The sequence below is a fragment of the Homalodisca vitripennis genome, chromosome 7 (assembly GCF_021130785.1).
Source record: "Homalodisca vitripennis isolate AUS2020 chromosome 7, UT_GWSS_2.1, whole genome shotgun sequence".
Taxonomy (NCBI): domain Eukaryota; kingdom Metazoa; phylum Arthropoda; class Insecta; order Hemiptera; family Cicadellidae; genus Homalodisca; species Homalodisca vitripennis.
Genome location: NC_060213.1, coordinates 106,899,009 through 106,924,272, shown reverse-complemented (window position 1 = coordinate 106,924,272; position 25,264 = coordinate 106,899,009). Strand labels below are relative to the sequence as shown.

Here is a 25,264-nt window from a genome sequence, read left to right as displayed (position 1 = left end):
AGGAAGACGCCATTTCAAAAGTAATTCTTCTAAAAAATTGACAATTTTTTATGTAATAAAGCCTTTAGATTATAAAGCAATAAACCAAATTTTAACTCATTACAAGCTGTTCTCGAATTTAAAATAGTTAAGTGAAAAAAAAACAAAATTGCGGCTATTCGGGTAGTGATTAAGTTTTCGAAATTTTAATATGAAATTTTAGTTTATTCCATCCATTTATATTAATCTCATCGAGTATAATAGTTGTCATATAGGAATTCAGTTTTTGTAAGAACTATCTATAAATACAAAATAAGCTGTTTTAGAATACGCAAAAAGGATACCCTTAAATCAACCATAATAAAGTTGTCCTTAAAACTCAATATTTTATCAATTGACCTATAATATTGTTCAACCTATTTACTTTTTCAATTATTAGGGTTTCATCATCATCAAATAATATTGACCTTAAGTCAATAGATAAGTGTGGAACTCTTTCTAACAAATTATAGGAATGTCAATCCCGCTACCATTAGAGCTGCGTTTCTTGCGTTTCTTAAGAAGCGAATTACTTTATTTTAGACGTTTATCTCAGTATATCTATTCAAGGTTCACACGAAGGACTCTGGGATATCCTTGCTCGTCATCGCCACATCGCGGAGTTCGGATGCATAGCTAAGGTAAGAATCTAAGAACCCTCTTTTCTACACACGAAGAACGAGTGATAAGCACCGTCTCTCCACTTAAGGCAATACGTGATCTGAGCTGACCTGACCTTCCCATCCAATGAAGTTACTTTCTGAAATACCTATGCCCTGACTGGAGCCGACACGTAGAAATCAAATCATCATGGTCGCGACCGCTCTAAGTCTTTAAGTCCAACCTCATCCCCCTCACCCAATTTCTTCTGCCACGCTCTTGGTTTTCAACCTGGCAACTGCCTCTTTACACCTTCCCTGCCCATACCTTAGTCATCTCTCAATAACCATCGCTTCGAGGCAGATGATACCCGTAACAATCATTACAACCTCACAGGTTCAACCTTCAACAGGTTGACACCCTAGAGCGTTGCCCCGTGTTTGGCCACCAGTGCGTATGATTTTATTAGTTACACAACTAATACAAATCAAAGCCAGTTTTCACTTGCTGTAGATCTTTATTCTAATGGCACGTAATGATGCTTCTGCGCGGTACAGAATAATATCACTTTCATTAGACGTAAGAAGTCATTTGTGCTTGCTCTTGCACCACTACGTTCCCACCCAATCTGCTGAATGCCGTGACCACTGTTGTTGCCTTTTCACACACATCTTTAGTTATATCATTTAAGTAAGCTCCTAGGAAATAAGACAACAGTCGAGCATTACCAAATTTACTTTCCTGCTCTTCTTATAATAAGGCACTTCCAGCTTGAAATCTTTGGCTGACTATGTTCCTGAGCGCTCCACTTCTTAAAACCATTTAAAATACTTTAATTAAATAAAATCAGTGGCATTTATTCGGAAACTTTTACTTCGATAAAATGTTAGCCTAATTTACTGAATTATAAATAAACCATGTAATTTTGTAAATCTGAGGTACAAAAGAAGACTCAGTGTCTCCCTACAATATAGTTTGAGGACAGTAAGAGAGAGGTATACGACGTTGCGCCATAACTCACCGTCTGTCGTAAGCTTTTAAAATGTCTAAGACATTCACTTCTGACACACGTAACCATCCTGAATTCAACATTTAGAGAACATTTAATGAGATATTTCCGCCAAGGTTGTCCACACTCATTTATGCATTCTGTGGCTCTATACTGAGTGTTCCTTAGAGTTGTTCTCTCATAGTCTTCTCGCAAGCCATAACGCGCACTAGGGCGTCTGCCACAGTCAATCAGGAATTTCAAAATGACCAGCGGAAGAGACACGCTACGACCACGGCACGTCTAATCGTAGACGGCATGATGGCTGTAACTGCGACTGCTACAAATCGCTTTTAGTAATCCGTACCACGTCTACTCAGATCTCGTCTACACGCTTCTGCCGCGTAACGCGCAAAATACCGAATACTTCATAATCAGTTTAATCAATCTGCCGGAAGACGGGAGAAAGCGCCCTTCTCTGGTGGCTGGGGGCAATTACTATCCTACAACCATGATCCACGCTGAGGCGTCGCGTCGTGGGAACTTGACGAAATGGCGACCTGCTTCCGGCACTTTCCCGTCACGTGACGTCTTCTCTGTCGTCACCACTGCGGAAACAGCTGAAGACAGCGTCGATGCCTGGAGGCTGGGAGGCGTAGGAGATTTTGAAGAAAACAGGATTTTTCCGGACATTTGCCATCGTTTCGAGATCTGCAATCTGATCTCTTCTTCAGGTAAATAACTAACCCAACACACAATTACAAACTAGGTTAAAATGAACAAATCATACCAGAGCGTTGTGACACGCCTGTCAGGAATTGCAACCACCATATTGTGTGTCTACTCTAAAACATGCACTTCATAAAAAACTAAACACAACACTAATTATGAAAACAGAACTACAGAATACAGGTCACAGTACAGCATTCGTCGACCAACCAGCTATGACTGAACATAGGCCAATAGCAAATGGCAATCGTCACGGCAGAAACAAGATGGCGGCAATAGAAAGGACGGGGTGCCGGAATTGGCCCTTTTTAATATTTTATTATTCGTTCATGCTCATGATTTTTTGTTTCACTGAACGATGGCAAATGTCCGGAAAAATCCTGTTTCCTTCACAATCCTTCCATCGTCAAAAATAAACTTCAAACATAGAAGGTTTTGTTGGCCAAGTCATGCCTCATGGTCCTGAGACTGGAACACTTTCCTACTGGAACAATCTAAGCATTTCGCGGTTTTTCTATAATTTTTGTCTTCGCTTCACTTAAATTCTTGAATTTTGATTTCCTCCATTCATATTTCCTTATCAACTTTCAAAATTAATTCTACCAGTTTTTCTTCACCAATAATTTGCGCTTGTCATTTCGTATTCTATGTAGTCAGTATTAATGTAGTATTTTGAAACGTTTGATTATAATTGAACTGTTATGTCTCAATATGTGCCACCAATAGGATCCCATGATATTGTATGGTAAGAGCTCTTACTTTCCTAAGGCACTGAGCCTTCTCTTTTTTTCAAATTCAAGTTCGAATCGGTGTAGGAAGACTCATCAACATGTAGCCGACATATGCTATGTTTACATACAAGGTATTTACAAACTGAAGAGCTCCTCTTAACCCTGTAACTCTTTTTGAAATTAATTTAATTTTTAAATGTCTCGACGTAAACGGTTATTGCTGACTATGTTGAGGTGTACTGTACTCATTTCTTTGAAGCAAAAGGTTATAAACGTCAAGTAGAAATATACTTTGGAGAGCGAATAACTCTGTTAATCTGTATAAGTGAATATTGATTTCTATTATGGTAACACACATTCTAACAGTATTGATACAGCTGACTAAAGGTTAATATATTACACTGACTAAAAAGTTGACATCATTTAAGATTTAAACTAAATTCTTGAATATTGAAGAAAGTTACGTTTTTTATAAGTTATATGGCTGATTCGGAAACTCCTAATGCTGATTGATTGGCAGCAGAGATCTGTTACATCTAATGACATGGTTTTTGTGGTGCTGTCTTCAATTCCGCTGATGAACAGATCTCTTCTGCCAGTCAATCAGCATTGGGAGTTTCGAATCAGCCATATAATTATTTTTAAAACGTACCTTTTTCAATATCCAAGAATTTACTTCAAATCCAAAGAAAAAACATGCTTTTTGTATAAAACGAAGGCTGATAATTGGGAGACCACAAAAGTGTCAGAAACAGTCAAATCTTTTCGAGCCTTGGACCGCGACGGAGGCTGTTGCTGCCATCAAACCGCTCGTTGTGGTTTTAACTCAGCCACATTCTCTTAGATTAGGCTAAAAGCTTGGACATGACGCAAGCATAGGTTGATCTTTGGGAAAATCTCTAGTCTCATTTGAGAGGCACTTCTTTTACCATCCATCGCTTGTTCCCATTTACCTTTATCGCGCTTTGGCTAAGTGATTAAAATGGTTTGGTAGAACGTTTTTTCTAGTAATCCTGGCGTCATTTAAAACAATTAACTGCGAATCAAAACTATGAATACGTTTGTCCGACAATAAAAACGTATTTTTTAAAAGCTGTATGGAAAGAGAATCATGTTTGAAAATGGGGATTTTTTTCAATATTACGAAAGAATGTACGCAATGACGTGGCCATTAATAATGAAATGTGAACAAATCAGAGTATGTGGAACTTTAAGATCGTGCACAGTAGATCTGCCACATACAAATCGACTGGAATTTCTCACCGAGTACAATAATCGTGTCGTTGATAGTTTACAGCCGTAAAACAAGCCATTACAATACACTTAACGGCGGTTTCATGTGTGGTAGTGAACACTCTTAAAGAAATTTCTGTAAAGGAAGAAACCCATTCTTTGTAGAAATCTCTTTTGTCTCGGTCTATGTTAGACTAGTGTTTATCATTAGGCCAAGGCTTTCTACTTGTAGTAAGCAGTGTCGTAGATAACGCAATACACGTGTTGTACTGTAATGTTTTCTTTAGACGTGCTGAGCTGTATGTTCCAGGGGAGTTGGGGAGTGGCCACCTCCCCAACGTCGGAGAGGAAACTCATATAAACGGGAAGTTGCGATTTAAAATTCAAATAACTTCTCGTTTCATGATCGGGTATATTATGTCCCTTACTCTTAGAAACCCCAAATTCAATATATTGTGTAAAAATAGAAAGCCTAATTTTTATCTCGAAATGGAGTTTCCTAGAAATTCCCAATTAAAAATTTGCTTAAAATCTATTGAAACGCAGGATGACTATGACAATGTGTCACGGTTTTATTTTGGAGGATTCTAAACATTTTAAATATCCCATAAAATTGCCAAATGACGAATTATGTTAATTATATTCCAGACACTAAGAGACAGGATCATATTTTGTTTCATTGTGAATTCTTTTTATGTTAAGTATTAAAAAATAATATTAGCTCCAAAATTTCAATTGCTTTCAAATATTGGTGAGGAATTTCCAAAAACCAGTATAACAGCAAATGTGTTCGAACATATACTTAAATAGCTAAATTTGGACACTTAATTTGCTTTTATCGAATTATACTCGTATTTATTCTGTTGTGCATTCAGTTACCTTAGGTTATAGGTTTTCACAAAAAAATTTACTTAACTGAGTCATTTTCAATATATTTTAAGAAATAGGTAAAGATTTTTTCCCCAACGGTCGTGGTTTCATTTGCTTAACATTGGAGAGACATATGCTTTGTTATAAATTGCTTAACACATTTATCGCGGAATGAATACTTTTGAGCTGCCATTGGGCTATTCTGTGGGGTGTACTGCAGAGGGACATTGGAGAGACATATGCTTTGTTATAAATTGCTTAACACATTTATCGCGGAATGAATACTTTTGAGCTGCCATTGGGCTATTCTGTGGGGTGTACTGCAGAGGGACATTGGAGAGACATATGCTTTGTTATAAATTGCTTAACACATTTATCGCGGAATGAATACTTTTGAGCTGCCATTGGGCTATTCTGTGGGGTGTACTGCAGAGGGACATTGGAGAGACATATGCTTTGTTATAAATTGCTTAACACATTTATCGCGGAATGAATACTTTTGAGCTGCCATTGGGCTATTCTGTGGGGTGTACTGCAGAGGGACATTGGAGAGACATATGCTTTGTTATAAAATTGCTTAACACATTTATCGCGGAATGAATACTTTTGAGCTGCCATTGGGCTATTCTGTGGGGTGTACTGCAGAGGGACATTGGAGAGACATATGCTTTGTTATAAATTGCTTAACACATTTATCGCGGAATGAATACTTTTGAGCTGCCATTGGGCTATTCTGTGGGGTGTACTGCAGAGGGACATTGGAGAGACATATGCTTTGTTATAAATTGCTTAACACATTTATCGCGGAATGAATACTTTTGAGCTGCCATTGGGCTATTCTGTGGGGTGTACTGCAGAGGGACATTGGAGAGACATATGCTTTGTTATAAATTGCTTAACACATTTATCGCGGAATGAATACTTTTGAGCTGCCATTGGGCTATTCTGTGGGGTGTACTGCAGAGGGACATTGGAGAGACATATGCTTTGTTATAAATTGCTTAACACATTTATCGCGGAATGAATACTTTTGAGCTGCCATTGGGCTATTCTGTGGGGTGTACTGCAGAGGGACATTGGAGAGACATATGCTTTGTTATAAATTGCTTAACACATTTATCGCGGAATGAATACTTTTGAGCTGCCATTGGGCTATTCTGTGGGGTGTACTGCAGAGGGACATTGGAGAGACATATGCTTTGTTATAAATTGCTTAACACATTTATCGCGGAATGAATACTTTTGAGCTGCCATTGGGCTATTCTGTGGGGTGTACTGCAGAGGGACATTGGAGAGACATATGCTTTGTTATAAATTGCTTAACACATTTATCGCGGAATGAATACTTTTGAGCTGCCATTGGGCTATTCTGTGGGGTGTACTGCAGAGGGACATTGGAGAGACATATGCTTTGTTATAAATTGCTTAACACATTTATCGCGGAATGAATACTTTTGAGCTGCCATTGGGCTATTCTGTGGGGTGTACTGCAGAGGGACATTGGAGAGACATATGCTTTGTTATAAATTGCTTAACACATTTATCGCGGAATGAATACTTTTGAGCTGCCATTGGGCTATTCTGTGGGGTGTACTGCAGAGGGACATTGGAGAGACATATGCTTTGTTATAAATTGCTTAACACATTTATCGCGGAATGAATACTTTTGAGCTGCCATTGGGCTATTCTGTGGGGTGTACTGCAGAGGGACATTGGAGAGACATATGCTTTGTTATAAATTGCTTAACACATTTATCGCGGAATGAATACTTTTGAGCTGCCATTGGGCTATTCTGTGGGGTGTACTGCAGAGGGACATTGGAGAGACATATGCTTTGTTATAAATTGCTTAACACATTTATCGCGGAATGAATACTTTTGAGCTGCCATTGGGCTATTCTGTGGGGTGTACTGCAGAGGGACATTGGAGAGACATATGCTTTGTTATAAATTGCTTAACACATTTATCGCGGAATGAATACTTTTGAGCTGCCATTGGGCTATTCTGTGGGGTGTACTGCAGAGGGACATTGGAGAGACATATGCTTTGTTATAAATTGCTTAACACATTTATCGCGGAATGAATACTTTTGAGCTGCCATTGGGCTATTCTGTGGGGTGTACTGCAGAGGGACATTGGAGAGACATATGCTTTGTTATAAATTGCTTAACACATTTATCGCGGAATGAATACTTTTGAGCTGCCATTGGGCTATTCTGTGGGGTGTACTGCAGAGGGATAAAGTATCTGACTCTGCATGGAGTTATAATTAATATTTTAAAATTCACATACGGTATTAAAAATTATTTTCCTAAAACTGTGAAATGCGCCCGTTAACCTTTCGTTCACTCAACTAGCCTCGACAAAACTTAAAAACCAATATACTCGTATCTCTTCATTTCTGTGTGAGTTTTACTCCTTACAAGAGAAACTTAATTTCCGTGTGATTTTAACAGCCTACTTTACAAACCTAGCATCCTATATGTCGTAGTAAAGATTTATAGACAGTATGGGTAGTTATAGTCAATTAATAAAGCTATGTTCTGTAAGAAATAAACCCAACCTGCCAGTGAATTGCAATGAATGTAATATCATGTTATATTATGTGACCTATGTACCAGTTTCCTTTCTTGTAAGGAAACAGTTCATTTTTCTCTATCCTCTTATAATGTAATATCCCCATGTAAATTCAAGGCTCTCTCTTCTTCAATAACAACCCGTTAAACGTTGAATATAAGGTAAAGATAAATACATAAAAGAATAGGTAATGCCTATAAATAAAGAATGAAAACGTCATAATAGATTTCACGCAAACCCAGCATCAATTTAAAACTTGTTGTGAGTGTATATTAGATACTGCAATTTTTTATTTATTAATTACTTGTGTTTGGTTGCTCAGTTTTAATTACTTTCAAAACAGATGTCAAAGATCGATAGTCGTAACCTCTCTTTAAGTTTAAGGGGACAGGGACGTCAAAAATATTATTTTTTTCACTTGTTCAAATTTTTATTTAGTAAAATACTCCGTTTAATTCTGAACATTTTGATACCACATACAAGCATATTAACTTTATATATATAATTTAAAAAAATAATAAATGAAACGTTACACTAATTTTTCGTTGAATTATTATCAACTAATGTAGTCAACGATCCAGTAAAACAAGTTTTGTATCGGGTATATATATGTGATGTCTTATAACCTATTATTTTTTGAACATCTATGATCTAGTTACTTTAGGTTTCTATGGTTTTGTTTCCTAGCAGAAGTCAGCTGTGTTTCATTGTAGATTGTTTATTATTTTGGCTGTTCCTTTCGTTTTTGGCTATTCTGACACTAAGTTTGGTTAGTGACTGTGAAGTTTGTTTTGTGTTGTTGTTTATTTTGTGTATAGATAATACTAAAGTACAATGCCTAGGATAAAAAAGTTTAATAAAAGGATAGAATAAAAATAATAATAATTAATAAAAATAAATAAATAATAAATCAAATAAATAAATAAATAAATCAAATAAATAATTAATAAAATAGAAGAAATAATAAAAGGAAGCTAGAAGATGATGAAGAAGCAGATAACCCATCCTATGCCCCTGGAGCATTTTAATGTAAGTCTACATTGTCATTTAACATATTATAAGGTATAGTCGTGACATTTTGTTCGTTTTCCGAAAACCTATTTTTATAAGGGTTAGGTACACTTTTCTCAGCCAAATATACATGGATTCATCTGAATCTTTTATAGCTTGTTAAGAATACTTCAGGCAACAAAATGATGAAGTAAAACTCCAATATGTGTTTGGTATTTCTTTTATTAAATTTAATCAAACCAAAAATATGTAAAAAGTATTAACATTAAAAAAATTTATTATCTATTTTATTTTTTGAAAAATTAAAATAATACTTCATCAAATTACTTAGAACAATGTGTATTTATACTACAAAAAGTTTCAAAGTCATAGCACTTTTAGTTTGCTTTTTAAATGTACCTAAATATTACCAAAATAACATGGGCGAGATAGGGACGTCCCTTTCCCCTTAAAGGTATTTTAAACGTAGCCCTCTGTGCACCGCCAACGTGTTGATGGCTTGCTTTACAAAATAGTCATCTTATCCTATACAATACTTAGACTTAAATTAGACGCGTCTTTTATTACTGAAGAAACACCAATAGAACCGCTGTCGCGGGCATTCTAATCGAAATGTCGAGGACTCGAGACGGTCGATGACCTAGATTCAACAAAACGGCCTTCCTGTTTTCATCTTCTCGGAGCGCGTCCGGGCATTTGCATGATAAACAGATAAATTAAAACGAGCAGTGAAACCTCAAACCCCGAGGACGACAGGTCTGCGGCAGACTGGCCTTCCTGCGGATTTACAAGACGTGTAATCATCGACACGTGGCACTCCTGAATATCCTGTGGTGTCTGGGCAGGTCGACACGTGACACTCCTGAATATCCTGTGGTGTCTGGGCAGGTCGCCACGTGGCACTCCTGAATATCCTGTGGTGTCTGGGCAGGTCGACACGTGGCACTCCTGAATATCCTGTGGTGTCTGGGCAGGTCGACACGTGGCACTCCTGAATATCCTGTGGTGTCTGGGCAGGTCGACACGTGGCACTCCTGAATATCCTGTGGTGTCTGGGCAGGTCGCCACGTGGCACTCCTGAATATCCTGTGGTGTCTGGGCAGGTCGACACGTGGCACTCCTGAATATCCTGTGGTGTCTGGGCAGGTCGACACGTGGCACTCCTGAATATCCTGTGGTGTCTGGGCAGGTCGACAAGTGACCACTCCTGAACAAATTCAATTTTTGTTGTTGGCAGTTCGGGAAATCCTAACGTTGTCTATAATAGCAAGACATTCTATACACTGTCTTTGACTTTAAAAGAGGATGGACGTTGCATCAAACCACTGTACACATTGAGAGGGCTAATTAATATAAGCATGTAGCATTCTGCGAGTGTACGGGGTTAATAAAGAGTCAGATCACCACCTCTATTTTTTTCTAAAGTTTATATAAGGAGATATACTTTGATTAGTGGTGCTATGTGGAAAGGAAGTTTCATTTGACGATTTTAAACATTTTTTAAGTCCCACAAAAAATACGGGATTTTGGGAGCAGCTCAAAAAGTTTCAAATGTAAACCACCCTCCCCCCTGGTGTGGCTCCTCATTTGGAAGAGCACAAATAAACTTAAATATTGGTAAAAACCGGGGATCACTATCTCTTTCCCATCCAAAATAATAGGTCATCAAAAATTGTAATGAATTTTGTCCACTAACTTTACAAAACACCAGTAGAAAACGTTTAAGAATTTTTAAGAATCAGGATTGTTAAGGCCTGCAACAAAATACCACGAGGAGCTCATCCTACGCTTGTCTCACTGTCAAATAGTTGGAGGGCTTCAGTTTGAACAATTGATTTGACTTGGCAACGTGGTGAGTTAAAAAAGTATTGTTCTCGGAACACTGGCTATTACTTTGAATGGTAAAGAGATAGCGATCTCTCATTTTCACCATTCTTTATTTTTGTTGTTTGCTCTTCCAAATGAGGGGTCACTTGAGAGGAGGTTACATTTGAAATTTTTGAGTTGCCCCCAAAATTCTGCAATTTTTGAGGACACAACACATTTTAAAAATCATCAAATGAAACTTCTTTTCAACAGTGCACCACTGGCCAAAAGACATCTTCTTATGTAAACTTTAGAACAAAAATAGAGGGGGGTCCTGACTTTTTAATCACCCTGTACAATATGTTCTAGTAAAGAGCTTATAACATCAGCTGATTCAAAGAATTGTAGTTTAATAAAACACAAAGATGAATAAATGATATTAGGTAGGCTTACAAATGGGAGAGGAAGTCAATAAAGCGTTCTTAGCAAAAAGAGCGTTTGTAAGTGTAAGCCCTTATTGCAGCTACCACCTCAATTTCTCTTTTGTATGCCGGGTGTGAGGGGGAGTACAAAACTTAATATTCTGTACTTTCTGTTGGTCTCTCCGCAGGAAATCACAAGAATTGAATGAATTACAGACTTGACATTTTACACGCAATCTCAGCGAAGCCTGTTATGCGACACGCAAGAACGTAGCCAGGAAATGATCTGGAAGGGAGGTCCAGATAACTGATATTTACCCGAAGTGGACAGAGAGTAAGGCCCCATTTTGTTCCTAAAAAAGTTCTTGACCTGTTTCTTTCTTGAGAACGATCTTTCAACAGTACATATCCGAAATACTGAATTATGTAAATAATAATAATTAATCGTTTACTAAAAAAGTAATTTAAAATTTTTTTTAATTGGGGGTCCGGACCCCCTGGACTCTCTCGTTGGCTACGTTTTTAGCGTCACGTGGACAAGATGACATATTCTTATCTTATTTTAAAATACTGAAAGAAATACTTTGCCATATCCTTTCAAATCAATTTGTACATTTGCGTATAGTACGATGCATATCATTGCAAGTCTGGCATTTTTATTTATTATTTTATCAATAATTTAAATAAATCTGAAGTAATAATTTGAATACTAGTGTGATCAAAATGAACTAATCTTCTATACTCATGCGAAATTTATAAAATATATCTCAGGTGTAATCGCATTAAATGACAGTTTATTTACCTCAACCCAGGCTTGTAACGATATAAACGATATAATGTCTTGTATTATAATATAAATATAAATACATTAAATTAGAGGATAATGATTCAGTAGTTGTGAAATGTACGATTTTAGTGTGACTGGCAATACAATATTATTGAGGTATTATTTTTGGGTTTCTCTCTGCACCACCTCAAACACAATGACATTGCGACTTGTTTAATGAATTTTTAAATAAAAGAAAGTCAACCTAATTTCATAAATTCGTCTCAAATTGAAATTCAGCTACACTATTATTTATTGTTTTTATCCACGCTATTTAAATGTTTTCTCTCATTTAACCAAGTTGACTTAATATGTTGCAGTGTATACCTCTATTGCTCCCTCCACCCCCTTAATTAATAACCTATTGGTAATCTATCCTTCGAATTTGAGTGCTGGTTGCAAAATAAATTGCTATTTTCAGTCGGACAATAAAATTATAACATGATTTTAAAAATTACATTTTTATAGGCGTGGTTAGATAATGAATTTATGTAAACACAAGAATAAAAAGCATCGATCGAGATTTTGAATTCGGTTCATTTTGACGGAAAACCACGTCAATTAAAGCTTGTTTTATACCAGTATAATAAACATATGTGTTTTAGAACAGTCTACGCTGGATTTCCCCAAAGATTGATTAGTTAACAACAGAACATTTTGAAATGTTTGTAATTTTGGAAATGACACCAGAAACGAAATTGGTCGGTATTTGGCAGACCAACACGTGTAACCAGTTAGTTATGCAGGACTCCTCGGTAAACGCGTGAAATGATAGATTTCTCGGTCAGATCGATTGTGGATGGAGCAAGTGCTTACGTCACTGTCTACTATCTTGATACTGGCAGTGTGGTTCTTGTAAAGTTATCCTGTGGCCGAAGTGATCGATCCTTGGCAATCTGACAGAGCGAGTGAGTAGGAGAGGTTAGTGATCCTCCGGCTCCGGTGACAGGGCGATCACACCCATTACGTATGTGTCTGTCTAGCCGTCTTCCTTCCTCGGATACACCACACCTGGCGGTCGGCAGCCTGCTGGGCAAGGAAGCTACAAAACAATATTCCATCAGATTAACACGTAATAAAATGTGTAAAATAAAAACCTGTTTGTCAAACAAAGACGTTCCCCCAAAAAAGACTGCAAGCATATCACTCTGATGAAATGCTGAAATTATTATTGGTGAAAAATAAATGAAAGTTAATATTTCGTTGTAATTGAGTCAGATCACTTTAATATCTTATTAGCTTCGTTTTTAATTTCGTAACAAAATCAAGTGAATTTTTGGTTTAATATTTTAGCTATCTTCAACTCGTGAGTATATTTCCGTTTTAGCATTGCGTATGATAACACAATACCACTCAACAGGATCGGCGAGACCTTAGCCCTAATATTATTTGTAAACATGAATCACTTTTCCACTTGCCGAAAAGAGAAAGGTGTGAACAATTCTGATTAGTCGCCTCTTCGTATGTGGTCGGTGGGCGACACTCGCACGACCGTTATGTCATGTACGGCTTCCTCGCCTTCCTTTGTCTTGTGCCATTTCCGGAGATTGCGCGTGCCCGGGGCTAAGTGCACGATAATTAAGGCCGCTCCTCTGCAGTAAAACCGACGAAACCTCCTCTCACCTGGAGAAGAATTGTGTGAGTGAGGAGGATGCAAAGTAATCACATTCTAAACGAATACTACGTAACGTCCGTGAATCATTACTGCACGATATAATTTGACATGGCAGTGTATCAAATACCAGTATTCAGTGGGATATAGAAAATTATTTCGTGGGAGGGCTGACACACGGGGTGGTTTAAGAAGTATAAATTAACTTCGAGAAATAGGAGCTTAGGATTCTTATCCAAGGGAATTGTTGAGTTTTAAGACTTCATAAATGTGTCACAGCTAAAAAAAAACTATTATGTGAAATGTTAATGTTTGTTTTTTAAAATTTCGGGGGGGGGTGGCTTCAGCCCCAAAGCCCCCCTTTATGTACGTCCATGTCACCAACCAATTCTATTAACTTTCATTCATTTAGGAAAACAGAAAGCCAGGTAATGGTCCTTTATGTTATGCAATGTCTAAGTAAACACAATAATTGCGTTTTAATCGCCGTGTGGCAAGCGCAACGATTAAACCATAGTCACGGCGTTAAAACAATGGAGGGAGGAGTCACCCAGTCAGGAAGGAATCTCAATCGGAAATGGAACTTCTAGTGAAAGGTGGAAGCGTGTCCCACTCAGCTATAACTCTTGAAGAGCTGTAAAAGTCGTTTAATGCGGCAAAGACGTGAGGGATATTACTGTTGTTGCGTTGGTATTGCGTAACCTGTCGCTGCGCGGCTCCAGCTGATTGCCGCGGACGAGGACGATTGGTCGATTGGCGGGAAATGCCTATCACATTCACATTCACTTGTGTTGCGTAGCGCTATCTTGGTTGGTTCCATTTTGATTTTTGTGAACTGGCATTTTTATGCCGAGTAATTAGAAGTTTGTTTGAAATACAGTACATCAACTTAATCTAACTTTCCCCATGAATTCTTCTTTCATTGGAAACTTAAGGAGAGGTGAGTGATTACGTTTCTGCACAGCAGCTGAACATTATGCTCGCAAGATTTAGCATTGCTAGTAATAAAGAAATATAATAAAGATGAAAATATGAATTCCAGATCACATTTTAACCCTGTTAGCCCTATGAGACATGTATTCTTATTATACAGTAGAGGCTATAAAGTATTATTATGACTAGTAGCACAGTTGTTTGGCGTCTAGAAGGTAAAACGGTTTTGTGAACACCACTCATGTATGCGGTTCTAGTGAACTTAGAAATAAAACCTAAAACTAAACCGATCATAATGGGTATTAAAAAGATGAAGGGTTTATATTTTCCTTCCAAATGTTGTGGCTGTTACAGAAGAAAAGTTTTTGCCTCCAGTCTATATGTAATTAAACAAATCAAAACAATTGGTGACAAAAAAAAAGCAGACAGCTTGATTTGTTTTTATCCGAGACATATCTTTACTGTAGACTTCCGGTCCGGAAATCATCTACAAGTAACCTACAGCGCATTATGATGATACAGAAAAAGGCAATAGGAGCGCTGGTCAGCTCGCAATCAAGAAATAGTTGTCGTATAACGTTTGTAAACCTCTCAATTTCGACAGTTTTTTTATGTTTTGGAGAAGTCATCTATGTATATGAAAGAGGAGTCTCTAGAATTGTTACATACATTCCTAAAATAAGGGGCACATCGTCATGACGGTGGGGGGGAGGGGAGCACGAACAGGACCCCCCCCTCAAGAGCATTTTATTTCAAAATAATCGATTGCCTAAAGTCTTCTTTCGGCTAAAAAGAACAATCATGTTGGAATTCAATCATAATAAAATGTTTAAATTCAAACTGTATATGTTTTTCATTTGCGAAATAACCGGCACTACACATATAATAATTCAATTTTGTTCAAAACACTAAGTATTAGAATTTTACCGTCACGCAGTAGCTAAGAAAGTGAGGTTAGTTCTTACTATTTCTTTTGGCTTCTACCTGTACCCAGTATTTTCAGTACAAGGTACTCGTACGGTACTGATATAGAATCATACATAACAAAGTACTGCTAAACCCAGAAACGACGGTAACCGTGCAATGTACTCGTACTTGCTCACAATCATATGTTACAGAGTATCCTAAAATGGTGTGTGGTTACATGTTCTAGCTGTTGTTACTGCTAAACGAGTCCGATTACTTTGTACCAGGAACGACAATAAACGTGTAAAGTACCTGTATCGTAAAAGTAACTTTAGCAGTAACCTGAACCTGGTGTACTTTCGGTTTACGGTAATGTGTACCTACTCCCAGGACAGACGAGTATTCGGTACACAGTATCTGTTACAGTAGTCCCTACGTGATCAGTTGTCACAGTAGAGTTTTTTGAGCGTGAGTAATTCTGCATCGTGTTTGTTTGTTGTAACCACGAGGCAATGCCGCCCTGAATGCAGTCTGGCGATTTGCGCGTTAAAACTACCAGTTACCGGTAAATTAACTAGACCTGCTCAAATTAATCTGTGTTAAAAATTAAAAATTTTAAATAGTGGTTTACAACATTGCACTCTCAAAATAATGACAGCTCCATAACGTGACCAGTGCCGAATTTTGTAAACCACCCGTCAGTAGTAAAAGATAAGATAGTAAAATTTAATAACAACTTTATTTTCGTACTAATACAAATTCTAAACTTACGTACCTATGCAATTAAAGTACACTTGTATCTATCGTGTATAAACATTTTGTCTTAATCGGGTCAGAAGCTTCTGCATTGTGAATTTTCAAATTTTCAGTTTGGTTGAAAAGTACCAAAGCCTGTATATTTTCATTGTTATTGTTATAAAAACTGGAAGTTATTTTTAGTGAACAGTTTTATATATAGAAACGCATAAATAAACGAACTAAATTTTATCATAGCTCCCGTTATTGTAGCCTATTAGATATTTTGTGGTCAACTTCAAACAGAATATCTGTACCGAGAGTAGACATCAAGATTTAGCTTTGTTCTTGATTTGTGATTAAAACTTAATTATTTTGTACATTTTGTTAAATAAATGTTGTTTTAGTTAAATATACTTCATATAAACTGTATTTGTCTAAGAATATTTTAATTATCCCTGTATAGACTTCCTGGTAATTTGTGGTAGAGTGGTTTTACTGACTAAAGAATATAATTATGAAATGTAAATAACTAGTTCTTGATGTTATTCATCGTAACTAAATTATATGCTGGGCATATTATTTTATGCTGTTACAAAGGAAATAATGTGGAGAACTTTCAGTAATGGAAAAACTGTTTGGTTGAGTCAAATTTAGTTAATAAAGACATTTTTACACATATTCCAAACACTATATAACTTTCATATATTACATTTACAAAAAAATAGGACAGTATGCCCTCAAACATTTCCCCCTCCCCTCAAACTAATTTCAGGTAATGGATTTCCTCAACTCAAATCAAATCCTTGTTACACCACTGTGTCTAAAGGTGCTTGGACTAACTGCTCAATCCATTGCGTCCCTTCACAAATTATACAGAAGCAAAGAAATCTGGAATAATTGTGATATGAATTTTAGGAGTTCTTTTATTGTTATGGACACAGTTTTAGAGGGGCTGATCTAAAAAATGTATATAGTCTTATTTTGTAGTATAATACATCTTATTGTACATAGATTATGACTAAATTGTGTAATTGCCAGATTTGTTAAGTGATTGTTTGTATTTCAATTAACAACACTGTTGAGTAAGCTGTTACATTCATTGTAAAACTTTGTGTTACAGAAGATGGGGTGTGGAGTGACATGTGTGGACAATCTGCTGACTCGGAGCTTCTACAAGTTGGGGGTGCAGATTGGACACACACCAGGCTATTTCCTTATAATACCTGTGCTGCTGACTCTCCTCTGCATCACCGGATATCAGCAGATCCACTACCAGATGGACCCGGAGTACCTCTTCAGTCCTGAGAAAGGTCCTGGGAAGATGGAAAGGCAGATTGTGGAAACCTACTTTAAAATGAACTATACCAGTCGCTTCAACCCTACGAGGATCACCAGGCCAGGTAAGTCTTGAATTTTATATTGAAGAAATTGAATTTGAACTTAAGATTCAAACAATTTTGTCTGTTTTGTTACCTACTTCACCAAAGTTAACTTTCAAATTCTATTTGTTTCAGTTCCCCACATCTAAAGCTTTATCAACATTGTTGCTTTCCTGCGTACAACTCCTCTATAATTCTCTAATTAATCTTCTTCATCTATTCTTATATTCCTTGTAATTCTTTCTTGTCTTGTTTTTTCCTTTTCCTTCCTTTTTATTAGTTTTCTTCATTGCATATGTCTAAATATTGACCTATTTATTTTTCTATACATTTTTTATTTTTGAACCCTTAGAAGAAATGTTTATAGCTGTTCTGTCCCTCTTTGTTTTACAGTTTGAATTTTTGTCCATATCATTATTAAGTTCTGAAATAGTTTGCAACAATCTTTTTATATTTCATACAATAAATTAACGTTTTCAATTGACAAACATTCTGATGATACGTTAAACTTTCTAATTTTCCACATTACGTGTTTCAAATGTTGACAGGGTTCTATTCTTTTTTTTAGGGCGATTTGGAAGAGTGATTGTAATTCCCAAGCATGGCACTAACATGTTATCAGTGGAAGTTTGGAAGGAACTACGAATTTTGGATGGCATCATCAAGAATGCAACAATCATGTATGGTGAGGAGAATACTAAATACACCTACGAGGATATCTGTGCGCGCTGGGTCGACCACTGCTTTGAGAATGACATCCTCAATCTTGACTACATTATGGAGGAGGTACGTGGATCTTCCTTTTCAAACGACCTAATTTAGATCTTTTCGCATACCTTCATAGTTAGTCCAAAATTGTGGTAAATAGTTCATATTTTACATGTGCTATTGTATTGCAGGTGGTGAACAAAACATTGAACTTGACGTTTCCAATAATGTTCAACCCAGTCACCTGGGACGCCCACACGTTCCCTGTCTACTTTGGTGGAACGGTGACCAATGATGACGGCATCATCATCAGTGTTCCTTCACTCCAACTGGCGTACTTTGTCAATGCTGACACCAAGAACCAAGATGCCAGGTACTGTTCAAGTGTTTTCATTTAATGCATAGAGTCAACTAGTAAGAGTTAAGCAATTAAGTCTGGCAGCAGTGGTGTTGTATGGCACCTGACCAAGCAGCAACTTCAGGTACTGCAGAAGAATACCAATACAGGTGTAAGTGTGCCGCTGCTTTTCCTAACAACTTGGCAGCTGTAGGTCAAGGACTCCTTGTGACCCAGTTCTTCTAGTCGGCACAACAACCTCTATACTGACCTTGGACCTCTGCCAATGCCATTTACAGTTTGAGAGGAAAAACCTATCGTGTTTACACAAAACCTCCAGTCTCTGTAAAAGTAAAACTTTGGTGAGGTTGCTATTTGCAGTGCCAATTTTATAATTTTTTGTGTAAATTGCTATTTAACAGCAGATTAAAAATTATTTAAAAGATTCACCATAAAATGAAGAAGTGGAAAGTGGAAGAATCGCTTAAGGTATTCATATATTAGACCTGGAACCCAAATTTGATAAAAATCAAATAATCTGTATGGACTATTTCACTTTCAATTTACTTGATATTGAAATTAGGTCTTTATTACTTTTAAACAAAAACATTTATATAAATGAGGTTCTTACTAATTTGTAAGGATGTAATTTTGAATGAGTTCTATTTCAGAAAATTAATTAAAACCCTTAAGTTTTCACAAAAAATAATTTTTTGTAAGAATTATACAATTGTTATTAAATAAATAATATATCTGGATAGTCACTACAATTACTTGCCAAATTCGATCGTCTTGTACGTTTGTGTGTTAGTACTTTTAGTTACACCAATACTTGTATGTTTTTGTGTTTGTACATTTAGTCACACCAATACTTAAATACACACGCAATCATGCAATGGGCATTTCCCAAAACACTTAATTTTTTATTTTAAGGTTTAAAAACCAATGTTTCTACTGAAAAATTTTTGATTTGATTGTAAACATTAAAATACTTTCTCCTTTACTGGGTATAAGAGAAAAAGTTAAAAATCATCTCAATTAATTACATGTATATACCGTTTCACTTACAAGTCTTGTTTGCTTTTTCAGATAAAATTTCTGGCCAATTTATTTTAAATCAATTCATAGTCCTGAAAAAGGAGCTACGAACTATACTACCGTGTCAATATTTTAAGTAAAGCAATGTAGTAAACAAAGTGAGGCAAACTCAAAATCACAAAAAGGAAACAACATTTTGAATTTGAAATGGTTGTAGTTCTTCACTTTAGGTCATTCTAGTAATTAAGTTCTTTTGATTGGCTTTACTAATTTATCTGAAGAACTTTTGGTTTGAATTAAAGATTTTGCTGTGAATATTTTCCATATTGAATCACAAGGAGATACAGTAATTTGAGCTCTCTAGATAGGGGAGTGACTATTAGTTTGAACAAAACACATAATCTCCGATGTTAACGGATATGTATGTTTCTCAGGGGTGCAGTGTGGGAGGAAGCATTTCTGGCTGCAGTGGGAGCTGCAGAGGACTCCGGGATGTTCCAGCACATCTCCACAGCACGCTTTGCCTCACGCACACTAGACATCGAGTTAGAGAAAAACACGCAAGGAGTTGTCCCCTACTTTGGCTCCACCTTCGTTGTAATGGCTGTATTCAGGTGGGTTGTACAGTGGTAATGAGGTCCACTCGGGAATGTAACTATCAGCATGTCCTGAAATAATTATATGCCACTTACCACGATTTATCCAAAAAACATAACCCAAAAATAGATTTCCAAAGTCTTTTCTATCCATAACAAGATAGTGTAATGTTATATTTTCTTTAAAGACTTAACCAAAGGTTAAGGTTGTCTTTAAATCAAATATGTCAATATCTTGTAAACAAAAGTTATTTTAAGTAAAAAAAGTTTTGCAAATTTAATTTCCAACATTTTATTTTGGAATACAAGTATTTATGTGCACCCGGTTAGGATGGACATAATTAAAAATACTAAGTGCAAATTGAAGCTTAGATTAAATTAAAAATCTTGCACTTATTTTCCGATATAATTACTGTTTAGTTCCGTACATTTATACCAGCTATGAATCAGGTTCTGCATTCCATTAAGGAAAAAGTCAGTATCTTTATGTATGAGTCAGTTTGCCACTGCGGTTTACACTTCATAAGATTCATTCTGAACTGCTTTCAGGTGCCTTTTTATATTCCAAAAACATCCTGAAATCACTTTGCTCATTGTAATAAGTTGCTCATTATTGTGATGTAGTAAGAATTCTGTACACCGAGGTTAATTCTTTAATCCTGTTTCTTAGCTTCATCAGTGTCTCGCATTAGGTTTTAGAACTGATGCTTTGACCACATGGTAAGTATCCGGCTATAATCACATTTTATGAATTAAAAAAAAGTCATCATAAGCTTTCCGGTGCTCACACAACTTTTGATCTTCATGGAGGGGATGACCCCGCATGTCTGTAACTCTTTTGATTGATCTTTGTCCTCCTGATCTTAATGATGAAACTAGGTTTTATCTCTAGTATTGATTTAATTTCCACGTTCACAACATTTAGTTCTTAAAACCCACTTTCTAACTAATATAGTAGTTTTGTCTCTGGAAACACTTGTCACCTGGTCGAACTAACTTCTGTGACAAGGAATTTGATTACCTCTCTTTCTTTCAACCGTAACTAAAAACTTGTTTTACCTATCTTCATAAGAGAACAACAGATTAAAAGTGACAGATGAAAATTATATGTGACACACTTCTAACTGACCTTTGTATCTTTTGAACGAGTCTAAGTAAACAATATAATAAGTTAATCAACACTTAACAATAAGTTAAGTACAATAATCTATCTTGAACTTCAACAGAGTAATGTCCTGTGACCCCTTGTACAAGTTATTGGTTGTAATTAGTTTCATTTGTATACAAAGATTACTGTAATTTTGTTAAACAATTTAGAAGTCTACATCACTACACTGTAAGCTGGAGAATGGCTATGTCAGTAACTAGAGTATGTGTCTCGTAGTGTCCTGACCTGTATGATGGCCGACTGGGTGAGGTCCAAGCCACTGCTGGGGCTCCTGGGCAACGTATCAGCTGCCATGGCAACCATTGCAGGGTTTGGCCTGGCCATGTACTGTGGCATAGACTTCATCGGCATCAACCTCGTCTCTCCGCTGCTCATGTGCAGTAAGTGTTTTCTTTTACTCGACTTTGAGTGATATCAAGTGAAAATGAATGTGCGTACTTTGCATAATCTTAAAATTGATCTATATAATGGGTCAACATAACCTAGCAATATAACCAAGGAAATTAAGGACTTATTTTACTGATTAAACCAAACAGTTGCTTAATTCTTGATATTTGTTGCATTGTAGCACTATAAATTACTACAAACACTATTCATGAAATACACTATTATACTGTCTTAGGTTAAAACTAAAGTATTAATTAGACCATATCAAAAGCACTTTCTATGATAAAATACGCCCCTTTGCCATTCATCTGGTCAGTTGTGAACCTATTTTTGTGACTGAAAAATGGTTTCATGTAAATATCAATACTCAGAATATTACAATTGTCATACTAAATGTACAATATATCAGGCTATAACTAGAACATGTTTGAGGATGTTTATTTCTTAAGTTGACCTCCGACAAATATGAATATTAAATTCTCATTTTAGTAGTCTGGGAGTCCAGACTTTTCAATACTTAAAACAACAGTTTTGGCCAATTTAACAACTAAAAATGCTGACATTGCACTACACGATGTCATCGAGCTGCCAATAGTGGTAAGCATTGCACTACACGAGGTTAATTCGGCATTTACCACAAACTACATAACATCCATATTTGATGGTAATACTCAATGTACAGTATATTATATGTTACTTAACTATGAAAACGGCACTATTAATTTATCCACATGATGTCTTTATTTCTTTCTTTAATTATTTGTTGAAAAACTGTTTTACTTTGCCAGATTTTTAGGGCTTTTCAGCAGGCAGAAAACACCATATTTTTTTCCTTTACTTTTATCTAAAAAGTAAATGTGGAAGTTGTATATATTTTTTATTTGCAATAAATTCGTCTTTAGTTTGTCCAAAAGGATTGTTATTTGAATGTGTTTAGTTAAATGCATGCTGTGCTAAATGTGAAAAAGTAAACATAAACATGTTTTTTTCAGAAAAACAGTTAATAACTTTTTTTGTTCTATAGCTTTTGCGGAATAAACTATAATATAATATGTTACATTTTTTTAGTTTGTATGTACTTATTTACTTTCAACTTGTGCTTACAAAATTTCCTAAAAACGTGTAGCACTTCAAGTGAATATAGTCAGCACTTTGAAGAAGATATACCTTCTGATTCAAGTGAATATAGTCAGCACTTTGAAGAAGATATACCTTCTGATTCAAGTGAATATAGTCAGCACTTTGAAGAAGATATACCTTCTGATTCAAGTGAATATAGTCAGCACTTTGAAGAAGATATACCTTCTGATTCAAGTGAATATAGTCAGCACTTTGAAGGAGATATACCTTCTGATTCAAGTGAATATAGTCAGCACTTTGAAGGAGATATACCTTCTGATAGGTATATCTCCCTTGAATATTTAACCCTTACTATATATCTATCTCTATTTCTGAGCTTCTGATATAAAAGAGCTGTGGTAGAACATTTTCCATATCAACAGTCTTGATTTATTCCATTTTCTCATTCAAATTATTGAACCGACCACACTGTCTGTCTTTGCAATTCACCAACAATTGAGGAAGCAAAGATACAACAAGGTGTTTAAAGCACTTATTTCATTATGCATTCACGGTCTGCATTACCGGTAAGGAAGTTGTCACTCTGCACATGCAAACAGTGTGACCACCAGTTTGAATTCTGAGAAAGACTTCAATGAAAGGTCATGCAGATCAGATTGCAGACAATTATGTGATTCTAGGTCACAAACTCATTCATCTGTGAGGGCTGACAACCTGAGACAGTTCAAGTCCTCACCTAGACCGACCAGATTGACCTACTTTATACCTCCTACACGCTACCTCTAACTCTTTCCGCCTACAGGGATCGATCCAGTCATTGGACAGCAATTTCATTACAGTTATCTGAAAAGCTTTGTACTCAGTGTTGATTTTTAACACTTGAAACTCGGTTTCTTAAATAAATAAATATATATATTTATATTACTGTCTTTCTTCATGATTATATATAGTAAATAGTCAACGCTTTTATTCCTTTTAAATATTTCAATAAATCAAAACATTTTTTGCTATTTGTACAAAGAGTAATAAAATATTTTCTGACAGTATTCATGTAAAATCTCAAAACATTTTTTTTATGTTTCAAATTACTATATTCATTGATGATTTGATACTGTATGTAATGTTCCTATTTTTCAAAATTAATTTTTTGACCTTGATTGACTGTTTTAAAAATATGCAATGGTTTTGTTTGTATATAATTTTATGCCTTGTTTTTAAGATGCTGGTTAAATTTTCTTTGTTGTTACGTCAAAAGCAGCTATGCCATTAACAATTATGTGATTTTATAATATTTGCATAATAAATCTATTTTAGCATTGTACCAGTACAATCAAGCCATTTTTAATGACATATAAGCCAGTATTATACAAATCTATAATTTACTGACAGGCAAAATTTATTGTTTGCAGTTATAGTTTGCTCATGTACCATTAAAAGAGAAGAGATGCAATATTTTATCCTTTAGAGACTCCAATTTTGTTTTTATTATTTTATTAAGACTGCCATTCTGTAATGAATTTGTTGTCTTATAGTGTGTTGTTGGTATTTTTTACCATTTTATTTTGATCCTATGGCAGTTTGCTGCTCCTGGCTTGTGCAAGCGTACCTTTAAAAGTGGGCGTGCTCACTTATACTGACAGAATTTGTTGAAACAAGTACCTTTGGAATTTTAATAAAATTACTGAAATAGTTGGAATCTAGTTAATGTTTTATAACTGTACTGGTTTTTTCGTTGACTTTAAAAATTATCAATAAACGCTATTTTGTTAATATTAAAGAAAATAATACAATTTTTTTTCTTTTAACTATTCAAACCTATTTGCCAAATTTGGTTTCTTAAGCTTAACTAGTTATAGCTTAACTAACTTTATATTTTTATAAAAAATACAAAATGGTGACTAGCGGCTAAACCAGACATTTCTCGACCTACAGTATGTTTATACGACATTTTTAGTTTTAAATGATTAGTACTATCAGACACAGAAGTTTGTGACACTCTTTTGTGAACACCCTGTATAAACAAGGTGATGGTATTTAGCCTACTCAAATTTTACAGATCTGAAAAACCAACCATAGATATATTTTCTGATTTCCTTCCTAATGAAAATTTCTGGATGATTCCATATCTTCCTGTATAGTACAAACTGTAATACAACTGTTCTCTTCCAGGTATAGGTATCGATGACACGTTCGTGATGCTGGCCGCGTGGCGACGCACGCCTGTCACCATGTCAGTACCTGAGCGGATGGGCCACACCATGTCCGATGCTGCCGTCTCTATCACCATCACTTCCATCACGGACATGGTTAGCCTGTGGATAGGCATGCTGAGTCCCTTCCCTTCCATCCAGATCTTCTGCCTCTATTCCAGTGAGTTCTTTTGGTTTTGTCTGGTATATGCCCTTATATGATTGACGTAGACAATAGACAAATATTTATTGTACAGTACGTTTTGTGTTATCACAATGCAATAAAAAACTGGTTCATAGTCAATGATTAAAACTACATAACTAAACTTATTCTAAAACATAACTTTTGATACATATTTTATTGATAAAACATTATAAAAC

General features: G+C 35.9%; 1 protein-coding gene across 1 annotated transcript in view; it reads left to right on the top strand.

The window, feature by feature from the left end:
• Positions 1 to 25,264, top strand: part of LOC124366159 (patched domain-containing protein 3) — a 108,991-nt gene that overhangs the window by 75,592 nt on the left and 8,135 nt on the right. The window contains exons 4-9 of the mRNA XM_046822500.1: positions 17,122 to 17,401; positions 17,949 to 18,166; positions 18,280 to 18,461; positions 19,898 to 20,077; positions 21,444 to 21,607; positions 24,864 to 25,064. Of these exons, the coding sequence (XP_046678456.1) occupies positions 17,125 to 17,401; positions 17,949 to 18,166; positions 18,280 to 18,461; positions 19,898 to 20,077; positions 21,444 to 21,607; positions 24,864 to 25,064 (1,222 nt within the window). The 5' untranslated portion in view covers positions 17,122 to 17,124. The remainder of the gene's footprint in view (positions 1 to 17,121; positions 17,402 to 17,948; positions 18,167 to 18,279; positions 18,462 to 19,897; positions 20,078 to 21,443; positions 21,608 to 24,863; positions 25,065 to 25,264) is intronic.